General features: G+C 43.4%; 1 protein-coding gene and 1 pseudogene across 2 annotated transcripts in view; one reads left to right on the plus strand and one right to left on the minus strand.

Annotated features, from left to right (window-relative positions):
- The window catches only part of NETO1 (neuropilin and tolloid like 1), a 76,696-nt gene that overhangs the window by 23,116 nt on the left and 41,346 nt on the right, over positions 1-12,234 (minus strand). Inside the window, exons 5-6 of one of the 2 annotated variants that reach the window (XM_036230139.1) lie at positions 4,363-4,404; positions 4,107-4,246 (exon numbers count right to left, since the gene is read on the minus strand). In XM_036230139.1, the coding sequence (XP_036086032.1) occupies positions 4,107-4,246; positions 4,363-4,404 (182 nt within the window). The remainder of the gene's footprint in view (positions 1-4,106; positions 4,247-4,362; positions 4,405-12,234) is intronic. The other variant, XM_016148385.2, reaches the window with a different exon arrangement.
- On the plus strand, positions 8,808-8,926 carry LOC118610360 (annotated as a pseudogene).

Genomic DNA, 12,234 nt, shown 5'->3' on the forward strand with positions numbered 1-12,234 from the left:
ACATCATGAATTCTTAAACAGGACTTGGGAAGCTTTGGAACGCATAATCAATTGCTAATAATATCTGCCTGCCAATTACGGTAATATGGAGAGGAGACTCTCTTTTGTATATGTACAGAAGGTAAATCTAACTAGCAATTTACTGAGTAATATATTTACAAACATTCGTCACCAACTGCCCATGCTGGTCCCTCTCTTCGTGTCATAATTATATGCAGAAAACAGACGTTGTTTGTGGCAGTTACTTAAGACTTGCCAGAACAGTGTCGTCCATGATAAATACACATTAAATAAATACACCACGGTCCGAGAAATGCTGTCCTTCGTTTCAAAACGTCACACTTTGATAAATGAAGCCACATTCTAAAAAGCGAGCAGCCCAGGACTTGTGTGTTGCCGTTTCTTTTGTCACTAGACGCAGCAGGTCTTACCCCTTTAGGTAGCTGACTCCACGAAGCTGGAAGGTGGCACCATGCAGGAGAAAACTGGAACGTTATACTCTTTCCTAAAACGTTGGAAAAAACACACACCCTACAACAAATGCCGGTAAACACTGTTACAACGCTCTCCTCATGTGCACAGACAAGTAGCAAAATGATTAGGGGTCCACTTGAGTGGCCGAATCTGACAGTACCCAACCGAGACTTCGTTTAAACACAGAGGCGAATCATAACGTTTTCACTGGTCGTTAGTTATCTAGCCAGTTAATTTCTTTTTTCTTTTGTTCACCCAAGTTCTATTTGGGGGAGATAATAAGGGGCAGACTCAATCTTTAGTACTCTAAAAGTTACCACTGTAATCCATTCTAGTACCCTTTGTCTATTGCATTAGTTTTCTCCTTACTCTGTAACAAATTACCACAAATTGAGCAGCTTGAAACAATACCATTTATCACCTCTGAGTTCTGTAGGTTAGAAGCATTTGTAGGCTGGACTGTGTTCTCTGCTCAGGGCGTGTGAGGCTGAAAACCCAGTTCTTTGTGGTATTGGGACCAAGGTCTCTGTTTTCCTGACGACCATTTACCGGGAATCACTTTTAGCTCCTAGAAAACATATTCAGTTCTCTGAGTCTCTGATGTTTCCCTTGCCCACAGCCAGAAAAAAATTCTGCTTATAAAAAGCCCATGTGATTAGATTAGGCTCATCAGAAAAAAATTTATCTTTTAATTAACTCAGAGTCCACTGATTAGTCTAATTGCATCAGCAAAATCCTTTTGGCCAGGAATTTAACATAATCAAGCGTGGGATATTTTATCTTATTCACAGTCCCCAGGATGGGCCAGGACCCTTGGGTGTCATCTGTAAGATTCGGCCCACAACGATGAAGTTCATCACATAATCGACTTCACCACAACTTCACAATAACATATCAACTTATTCTTTTGCCAAGTTTTTCTGTTTATTTTATCCTAATTTTATTCAAAACATTTTTGAATTAAGTAACAATGTATTAAAAATTAGTTTGAAGTTTCAAACGATGTGTAATGAATAAAAGCTAGAGTTTTATTCTCCCAAGATCCAAAATTGTTAAATTATCTTCACTTGCACCTTTTACAAGCCTTTGACCTGTCTCTTTTCCTGCCCTAATAGATTTGACAGTTTCCCCAAATGATGCGGTTCTGTGATATCGCATTGGACTTTGGGAGGCAGGAGATGAAGATCTTGCTTCGGCACTGCTACTAACCAACCAAATATTTGGGCAGTGACTCATTACAGACTCATCGAGTTTTGGCCTTAAAAGGAGTCTAATATTTTCTCTGCCAAAAAATTTACTTGACTTTTTTTAATGATGATACAAAATCCCTGCCAACTCTACTTGGATTCCTTCTGTGGAGTCTCCTTTGATCCTTGGGCAGCTCCATCATTAAGACAAAAAACAAAAACCTTCTCTAGATTCAATCGAAAGCTATATTTCTCCATTTTCAAGCATTCGAACAAATGGTGGGATGTTAAACCATGCCTATTAGCCTTATCCTCTCACTCCTCTGTCATAGGACAATCCATCCTTCAGATGTTCGAAGTTGGCTAACGTATCCATTTCTCTAGATACACAAGTTTGTTTTTTCCAGTTTTAACAGAATGGCAGGCATTTTGCTAGGCACCGATAAGGAAGCACAACCTTCGTGCAGTTGATATTCGAGTTGCTTCTATGGTCTGATCACCCAGCGTCCTGTTCTGGCGGCTCTCTTCTGGGCCAGATCCAGACCTGGACCCCAGTGTGGACACCAGGGTCCCCTCCATCACCTTTGCTCTAGAACCTGTGTGAATACCGAACAGCTGCTTACAGAGGCAAGTTCCTACATCCCATCGCTAACCCGGGCAGAACTTCATTATCCTGACTCAGCTTATTCCTCTGTCAGATGAGTTCATGGGAGAAATAGCAGATTTTCAAAGCCTTTTCTGACTCTGGTATTCGAATTCTAAGAAATCTGGATTAACCACATTCTGATTAAAGGAGACCATCTGTATTGCTATTCTCAAAAAAAAAAAAAAAAAGCAGATATCAGATAGTTCATCTTCCATTGGTCGAAAGGCTGAGGAACGATATATACTTGACAAATTTTACTAGACCTCAAATGAGCTAGTTAGTTAGCACTGTGATGATGCGATATGTTTCTGTCACCAGTTGTCATTCAAATATTCACCGGGAGCCAGAGCTCAGGTTTAAATCGTGTCTCGGTAGCCTATTCCCATAAACTGCTAGAAACTCCGTAAAAACAGAAAAACCCACACAGACAGCCATCTCCAGTCCCTGCTTTTCTCCGTGGTGATTCAAAGCATTGCTCTCCTCTAACCTTTACTTTAACAGAGGAGGCCTGTCACGAGGCAGCCATCTCCGTCCGGCTCTGCTGGTGACTTCCCCTTTGGGCCACGGAATGCTACATTCTGTAACAGACGGGTACCTTGGGTATTGTTGTTCTGGGAATGTATAAAAAATCAGCCTATTCACCGCCTGGAAGAAAAGAGTGAGTGTTTACACGCCCATGCAAACCCTCACTTCAACGATGACAGTGACAAAGAAGTGGGCTATGACAATAAGGCGGGGCTCCTGTGTTTCCTGTTGAAAGAAAAAACTTAAAAAAAATCTTTAACTCATAGAGTCGAAGGAAAATGAATAGACTAGCGTGTGAACCCACATATTACGTGGAGGGCATAACAAACTTCAATCTAATTCCCTATAATCTCTGTAGGCAGTTGAGTTTTAAGGCACCAATAGCCTTTGATTTTTTAAAGGAGGAGTCAGTCTTTGTTTGCAGTTAGTTTTTTCAAAGTCTTGTTCAGAAGCAAGGAGACGTGCAAATGGCAAAGCTGGAACCTGGACCCTGCCCTCTGAATCTGTGCTGGAAGTTTGGGGAGACTGTGCCTCCCTTCCCGAAGACGCGGGACCCAGAGACGTAGCAAAGGAAATGAAGTGAAAAAAGACAAAAACGTCTCCTGAATTGCCGGCTGCCTCATCCTGAATACCCCGCTACCAAATTCTGCTGCATCTGTCTATCGTCAGGAGTCTTTTCACCTGGCCGCCATTGGATGCTGGCCTCAGCCATCGGGACGCCAGTCGGGGCTTCCTCGTCAGCCCCTCCGCCCTCACTTCACAGGGGAAAAACTAGTTTCCAGAATGCCGATCTGATCACGGCACTTCCCTGCCCCCCACCCTTCCACGTGTCCCTGAGGCCGTCCTAGGTCCAGTTCCCACTGATCGCCGGCCTTAGCACAGCCTCATTTCACAGGCCAGAGACACATGGTTGTAAGCCCTGGGCAGTTTCTTCCATAGATATGGTTTTAGGTTAAAGAGCAAGCCAACTGCAGAGGACAATGAGGACTTAAACTTGTCATCTTTAAATTATACCTGGACCCACAGCTACGTATAACATTTCCATTCACTCTTCAGAGGAGAGTCACATAAGGGTCTCTCGTTCAGGTTGTCAAATGATCTCCGACACCTTTATGACGTGGAAATTACACCGGACAGGGGAAAAGTTGCACGTCAAATCCACAATAAAAGGATAGCTACGATCACTCTCTGGAACGTTCTGAGCACGCCCCGTTGGTGGAAAGCAATGCCTGATGCAGACACCTCCCAAGTCTGCTGTCGAGTCTGGGTCTCACCTGGATGCTCACCTTGGATCGTGGAGGTGCCCGGATGTACCACTTGCAATCCACGGCCTCGCTAGCAGAGGCTTTGCCTTCCTTCATAATTTGCATAGATTCCACAATTCCTTCGGAGCCGCCCATCTCAAACTCACACACTAAATAACAAAATGCCAAACAAACACAAAAATGGAGCTTGAATAATAAACCAAAAGTATACGTCAGAACAGAAAACAAAGGCTTCTGAACATGATTAAATATCTGTTTTACCAACCTGGTAACGGTTTCAAAACTCCAAGGTCCTTGAAGTCAGGATCTTAAAAATCGAGAAAAAGACAATTAGTCTTATTCTGCATTTATTAGTTACAGTGATGCTCAGTAATGTGCCACTAAAGGACTCAGGAATCTACCTAAAAAAAAACACACACACACATTAAGGGAAATTAAATGGTTAAATAAAACTGCACGATAATGCTAAGATTGAAATGTTACTTTATGTGACATTTTATTACTCCAGATTTTTTTCTCAATACAAAATAAGCCATTAAAATAAAAAAAAAAAGCTTCCAATGCCATTCTTTTATCTAATCATCAGATAAGAATCTTATTCATTTTCTACTCCATAATTGAACAAGAGATGTTTTTGTTAAATATATCCATAGGTAATTCAAGATCGGGGCAAACCTCCATCTCCTCTAGATATAATTATTTTGTTTGATTCAAAAGATTTTATAAATCGTCGAAACACATTTATCAACTGAAATACTAGAGGCACGAAGTTGGGGTATAAAATCCTGGCGGATGGCGCCATCCTGTCTTCACCGGATTCTCTCCCCTAACTTTCCACACCATGTGGACTTTCAGAGTCCCCCGAATCGTGCGGTGGCCACTTGACACCCATCCCCTCCCCGGTCTCCCTGTGACTCGGCCGCGTGGGCGGATATCCATCCGTCTCTGCCCGTGAACGACAGGGGAGCTCGATTCGTCTTGGGCCTCAGAAGAGTCCTTGCTGTCACAGGCCCCAAGCAGTGCCCTGCCCCCCAGTTCCCGGAGTTGCCTTTGGGATAGGCGTGCAGCCTGCATGACATCACGGTGAGCCCGCGGGAGGGTGCCGAACAAGTTTTTCCCAATGACCGATGGACACGACGCATAGTTTTCCAGGCTCCCATTGTGTCATGTTCGATTTGGACCCTTTGGGATCGCGTGTGGCACCTTCCGGTGTCAACAGGTGCCGACGTCGGAAAACGCCAACTCTTCCGATGAGCAGCACGGACACCCGGAGACCCGGGTCCCAGGGGCCACGTCGCCGGGGCGCCACGTCCGCCGTCTGAGCTGGACGCCTCGGCTTTTTCCTTTTGAAACAATCCCCGTCCTCATGTCTCGGTTTCTCTGAATTGCATTTTCTTTTATTTATGGGTGAAGGCGCCGCAGGCCGCGATTTATCTTGGAGACGCACGGTGTCCAATTTAAAAGATGACTGCGAAATTTAGTTCCATTTTACCACGAGGGCACTAGTTATCGATTTAAAGTCTTACGAAGGTAGAAATGCTTCACGCCTGCCGCACAGAAGACAGGGGCCGCGTTTCATGTCGTCATCGAATCGTCTCACCCATATTTTCCCTTATTTTGACATCCCGCTTGCCCACCTCAGCTATCTGGATTCTTTATTATTCATTATCTCTTTCTTTCTTTCTTTTTTTTTTTTTTTGCTATTTTGCATAATACTTAATAATAGTCATTATTTCTACTCACTAGCTCTTTTTCGATTAGACAATTGCGGCCTTGCATGACTGTTCCTGATTCTCGTGCCGACGTAGCCGCTAGTCTGTCTGTTTTCTAGTCGAAGGCTAACACTTGTCATTTTTATAACTCATGCCAGACAATGTTGAGGGACATTCCAGCTCTGGGAGTTAAAAATTTATTTTTATCTTTCTATTAATGGTGGGAGCAATGACAGTTAATTTTTTTTTTTTTAGGGGGGAAAAAAAACCCATTTCTGCAATTCCGTTTGAATCAGACCCCAGTAATATTGCCATCACCATAATAGATGGCCCATATGACCTGCAAAAACAAACGAAAATAAATAACAATGATTTTTAAAAACAGCCTACACTGAATTTATGAGCATTAAGATCGATTTTCTGCCCCAGCTTGATCAAGGGCAAAAACAAATTAGCATGCAGCACAATGAAGCTGAGTTAGCGAGTCGGTCTTACACTGGTTCTTAGATCTACTCTCCACCAAGCAACCTGAACAGAGTTCGAAAAATATAAATCCAAGCGTAGTTCTCACTCGGCTTTCCATCGACCGCCCTTAGCATCAAGCCACGCCTGTCTTGAATGGACCGTGACGTCCTGAGTCCTGGCGCCCAGCCCACCCCATGCTCCTCAGCTCTCTGCTCTCTCCACTCAGAAATCCTTGGCTCTGTCCCCTCCCACAGCCCCCAGGGCTCGGGCCTCAGCACTCTGAGCTTAAACGCTTGACTCTTGACTCCATCTGCCGCGTCTTTCCCCCAGGGCCCGGCACAGCTGGGTCATTCTCATCCTTCAGTTCTTGGCTTGAGCACTGCCTTCTCGGGCAGGCCCTCTCCTGCATGGCCCTCGCTCCAGAAGCATTGTCTTCCATTTCCCTTCTCCCTTCATGGTTTCTTATAGTACAGCCGACTATTACTACGCTACCTGTTTACCTTTTTATTCACCGTACACTCCCGCTAGACCAAAAGACTCACTTTCTCTACTACCATTGCACTTGTCCATGTCTGAAGTTGGAGTAAAAAGTGAAACTGATGTTTCGAAGACGTCTTTTGCTTATGGAAAGGAGAAATCAACTCCAAATAAAATGAGAAAGCTGTACACGGGAGATGAAAATATGACAAAAGCCATCATTCCTTCAGCTTTATAGAGGTTAATAATTTGCCTTATCGCGATTTAGGAAGAAAAAAATACTTTCTAGTAATTTTCTTGCGGCAGTTTTATTGCAACATTATTTTGAGACAAATAATTGTTTGAAAAGTATTGAATATTTCAAATGTAGACATAATTAGCTCTTTAAAAGCCAAAAACCTCTCCAGCCAGTGTGATAACTCACCCGTTAAGATGCCGCGGCAGCTAATTCACTTCTAATTCCAAAGCTGTAACGAGTAATTTTTGAATTTTAAAGAGCTCATCATACTTATGTTTGAAAAATTCAGTTCTTTTTCTTTAACAATTGATTTCAAAATGATTTCACAGCTGCACTAGTGTGATATACTCCATCCAAAAATGCTCTGTTGTATAACACATAATAAGTTAAATTTTAACATCCACCAAGCCCAGGGAAGAATAAATTTTATTACACTTTTGTTTCTTATTTAGCATTTCGTCATGTTTTTTTGAGTAGATTTTTTTCATTTCCACGAGTCAGAGAACTCTGCTATGCTCATTTTTTGACAGCATCTTTACATGTTGAACAGTAGAGTTGGGTTAAGAGACAAGTCTTTTAATTTTCCTTTTAAAAGTTTGAAGTGTCTTTAAATATAAAAAATATATGTAAATATTTTTTCACTTCTTTTATAATGAAATAATGTTAATATAATAGCGTAAGTATATAATAACATGTTATTACATAATTATATAAAATGAGTATTATAAATTATTTATTTAGGAAATTTTTGAAAAAAATTAAAAAATAATACTGCGAAACAAAACGAAAATAAATAAAAGCTAAAAACTGTCATGCCTCTCAAACTAAAAATGGTAAAGTCACTGAACCACCTTTCAGGGTAAGCTACGGTATGGCGTTGGCTGGACAAGCACACACCCCAAATCTGGGAGACTGATAAAATGGGGCACAGTCGCCATGGCAAATGGCTACCGGATGAAAAGTCGGTAATAAAATCAGGACACTGCTGCTTCCCAACCTACAACAACTCTCTGATTTAGAGTTTTCGGTTAACCAAAGACGGAGTTAACGTCTTGTCTGCAGAACTTGGCTTCTGCCTGACGCGTGGGCAGGGGTACAGATGTGGCCGAACGAGCTCATTCTGCTCGAACTCATCCGGTTTCAGCACGACTCGCCATCGAAGATCTTCCCTCACGTGGAGGCTTGGCGACAAGTGTGAGCAGTGAAGAAACATTCGGTTTACCGCGCAACTTTCGAATCTCATGACTTATCCTGGGACATCTGGGTTGACGTTTGCGTTGATGGCGCAAATACAATGGTGAGTAAGCTGCTGATGGATTAATGACTCAAGACAATGGCACCAAACCTCAGCTATTAGCATCCATTGGATAATTCATCACCACGCACTTGTGGGGTGAAAAAGAAAAAAAAAAATTGGGTAAATGCCTTTTCTTCAGTATAAACACAGTGAATCTCTTGACTTTTCTCCTGGATAAGCATAGTAAATTTGTTGACTTTAAGGCAAACAACTGACAATGTTGGCTGCAAATAATAAAATTCAAGCGTTAAGCAAAGGAAAATGTAGCCATCGCCGTATATTTGACAGCTTCTCAATACTTCAGAATTTCTAAGTGTGATTGTTGACATGAATAAATATGAGTTTTGATATCAAATAGTTAAGTGTGTCAACATTTGGAAGGCAAGTATAACAGTGATGCCAACTAGCAGCGTAGGACCTTAAACAACCACACATGGGCAAAAAGCATTTGAAGAGCAAAATACATTGATAGATGTTAATGTTACATAATATAAACGTTACATAATAGAAACATTCACTGAGTCTACGGCCACACCACCCGGAACAAGCCCGATCTTGTCTGATCTCGGAAGCTAAGCAGGGTCGGGTCTGGTTAGTGCTTGGATGGGAGACCACCTAGGAAGCCCAGGTGCTGTAGCTGTTAAAAAAAAAAAAAAAACTTCACTGATATAGCTTCACATGCCTCACTGCAAATAACCTTCGGCAAACTTATTTTTCGAGGCTTAAGGTGGCATCCAACTGAAAAAACTACAGAAAGACGTTCCCCTTTTCCTACTCTTCATCTCTTGAGAGGCTGAAATTTCTTCACGGACTCCATCTGCAAGAACACAGTGCAGCAGGCTCGATGCAGGAGCAGACACGAGGATCTAGCTGTCTTCGAATACGACAGCCGTCAAGTAGATTTACGAAAATATGAAACGATGTAATTCTCCAGTTATTTTCATATTTATTAATATGTTAATATTAATCGATGTCTTCAAAATATGCTTTTTATGTTACAATGTGATTGGCTTGTTAGTGTGATTGTTTCTGTATTAATTAGCTTAAATAGCTATTTAATTTATTATTAGCTTAGATGTATGATATGATAGAGACTGAATAACATAGCTCAACAAACCTGAGCAGTTGGGGGTCTTCAGTACTTTTGAAAAGATAAGGGTATTGAAACCCAACTATTTCAGAATTTCTGCTCTAACCAACCATCTTTGTTTCATGTGTAAACGCCTTTTCCCAGCAAAACTCCAGTTGCAGTTAATTAACCTCTGCAATGCATTTATTTCATATTCCAGAGAAATTTCTGCAATGCTAGCCATACTGTACATCCTGTAGATGGACTTTCAGTAAATTGTTGTTTATCTGATTAGACTATGAGTGAATCAAATCAGAGTCATCTTCATTTTACAAATGGACAAGTTGGAGGATCAGCAACCTTAGAAAAATGCAACTTGGGTTGACCTATAACCGAAATAGATTAATAGCTATCTCTATAACTTTGAACAAATCACTAAATATTTCTGAAACTCAGGTTTGTTGTTGTTGTTGTTGTTGTTGTTGTTTTAACTAAAATGAGGATGTTGTTGGTCTAAACTTTCACAGTTCAAAAACGCCATTGCACACAGAACACAGAGATGTGCCTAGAACAATGGTTTAAGGGAAAATGGAATTGTCGGACTTGGCCACGTAACTATACTTACAAAATCCTCTGATTATAGAAATCGGATCTGACCCTCTGATACATTCAATGCACAGCTCAGTGGCCAGCCAGGCCTTAGAGAAAGACACTCGACACGTTCCTCGAAGTTGCACAACCTCTCGCGCCTCACGTTACGTCAGATCCTAATGTCATGTCTCCTCGCAACTTCCTTCGAAAGCCCCGTAATATCCGTGGCCATATCTTTATTAAATCAGCCCTCGCACCGAAAATGACGGCCCACCGCAACGGCCTCCCTCCTGTCCGCTTCTTTACCTCTCTGCAGCCCATCACACCGCTGACCCTTTGTTTCCTGCACGAGATGGAAAACCACTGTGTTTCCTGTTTTTGAAATCAGTGAACTGAATTGAAGACGCTATTTTAAAATTAACTGCAAAAGGATCTTGACAGCACGGTGCTAAAATAGCTTGCATTGCCATATTTTAATAATCTGATTTAATTCACTCTTGTCCAGAAGCACCATCACTCCGGCATAAAATCATACCGCAATATTTTAAACCTTTCTGTAAGGTTTACTGTTATCTCTGAGTCCTGGGCTGACAATCATAGCTTCACACCGAGTTTGCCTCCCAACTGTCTTAATGTCAGCACAGAGTTAAATATCATGATTTCTTTTCTCCAGCTGAATTTTAGAGATCAAAACTCACAAGAATTTCAAGAAAGAAGTTTGTCCTTTAAAATATCGCTATTAACACAGATTATACAGATTTTCTGCTTCCTTGCTTTTTTAACTGTAATATATGACGTTTCCTCATGATGCTTGTATTAATATTTTTAAATAACTTAAGAAGACAAACTCCTTCTTACAAATGGATGCACGGAAGCTGGATTTTGCTTACGTTTGCATTAGGCAGGCTTTTGTAATGTCTGTTTTTGATCAGTAGTCCCAAGGCAATAGTTCTATGGAGAATATGTATGGTCACCCTACAGAATAAGGGGGAAAAAAAAACTTGAGGTAAGGAGGGAAGAATAAGTCACCAGAAGACCAAAAGAATGATAAAGACATGGAGAGAACCAACTAGATTGTCCAAAACTTGCGTTTGCCGTTTGCATATTTGAATGAGCTGTCGTAGAACTTTTTTTTTTTTCTGTTCAAGAGAAAACAGAGTTCTCGACTGATCATTAGCAAACCACACCCTCCCCCTCCCCGCGGTTCTCTGGGAATTCCGTCATTCACTCGCTCGGTCGGTTCATCCTCAATCACGCGAACCCTGGAATGAAGGAGTCTCCTGTTTGAACTGCCGTTTTCACGAGAACCGGTTTGACAGAGCGTTTCTCGCTGGCGCAGCTGAGGTGCCAACGCTGTCAGTGAAGAAAACAGCCCCGGTGCCCCCCTCTCTCCGTTACTTTGCCTCGCTCTTTTCCCGATATCCGCTCACGTTCACGGATATGCTCGAAAAGGGCGACCTCGAAATTAGGAGACGGGCAGAGTCATTGACCGCGGAAGAGTTCAGAGCGGACACGTGGCAGAGGTAAAGGGCTGGACTGGAGGTTTCGAGCGGAGCGTGACTCGCCTTGAGGCCGAGGTGACAGTCTGGGCGCATCTAACCGCATCGCTCTGGGACCCGGGCCAGCGCGTGTGGCCCACGGCTGCAGAGGGGCGGCATGAAGGAGCCGCCGCGCCAGGACCTGGAAGCGTGTGTGAGCGTGTGTGAGCGTGTGTGAGCGTGTGTGAGCGTGTGCACACGCGGTGGCCGGTCATGTTATTCTCACGTTGGCCCCTGCCGCCCCGCTCACGTCGCCGCATGCTAAGTAAACGGCGTCGCTTACAATTAAACAGCAACAGCAACAGCAAAGCGTATTGTAAGGAAAATCTGTCTTCCCGATTGTATTAAAAAATGTAAGTGCAAGCACCACGGAAGGCTCGTAAGTGACACGGACGGACGTGCCGTGGACGCGGTGAAGCACGCGGGCCGCGCAAACGCAGCTCCGCGGCAAGGTCGTTCCCGCTTCCAGGGGGTCCGAGGAGCCGCAGCCCCTTCGGAGGAGCGCGGGTGGCCTCTGAGCCGACGCTCCGGGAGTGCTGGCCGCCACCGCCGTCGGCAAGGACACGAGAGTGTGCGTGCCAGGCCCAGCGGTGCCCGTGGGGCTGGGGGGAAGAGCCACTGCGAAATGCCACGTGCGGCCCTTGGCATTGGGCCGGGGGTCGGGGGAGATGCGTGAGGCGCCCCTCGCTCAAGCCCGAGCAGCCCGTGGGGTTACGTGAACAGGATGCGTTAACGCGACCATCGTGTGAG

The sequence above is a fragment of the Rousettus aegyptiacus genome, unplaced genomic scaffold (assembly GCF_014176215.1).
Source record: "Rousettus aegyptiacus isolate mRouAeg1 unplaced genomic scaffold, mRouAeg1.p scaffold_m13_p_12, whole genome shotgun sequence".
Lineage (NCBI taxonomy): Eukaryota > Metazoa > Chordata > Mammalia > Chiroptera > Pteropodidae > Rousettus > Rousettus aegyptiacus.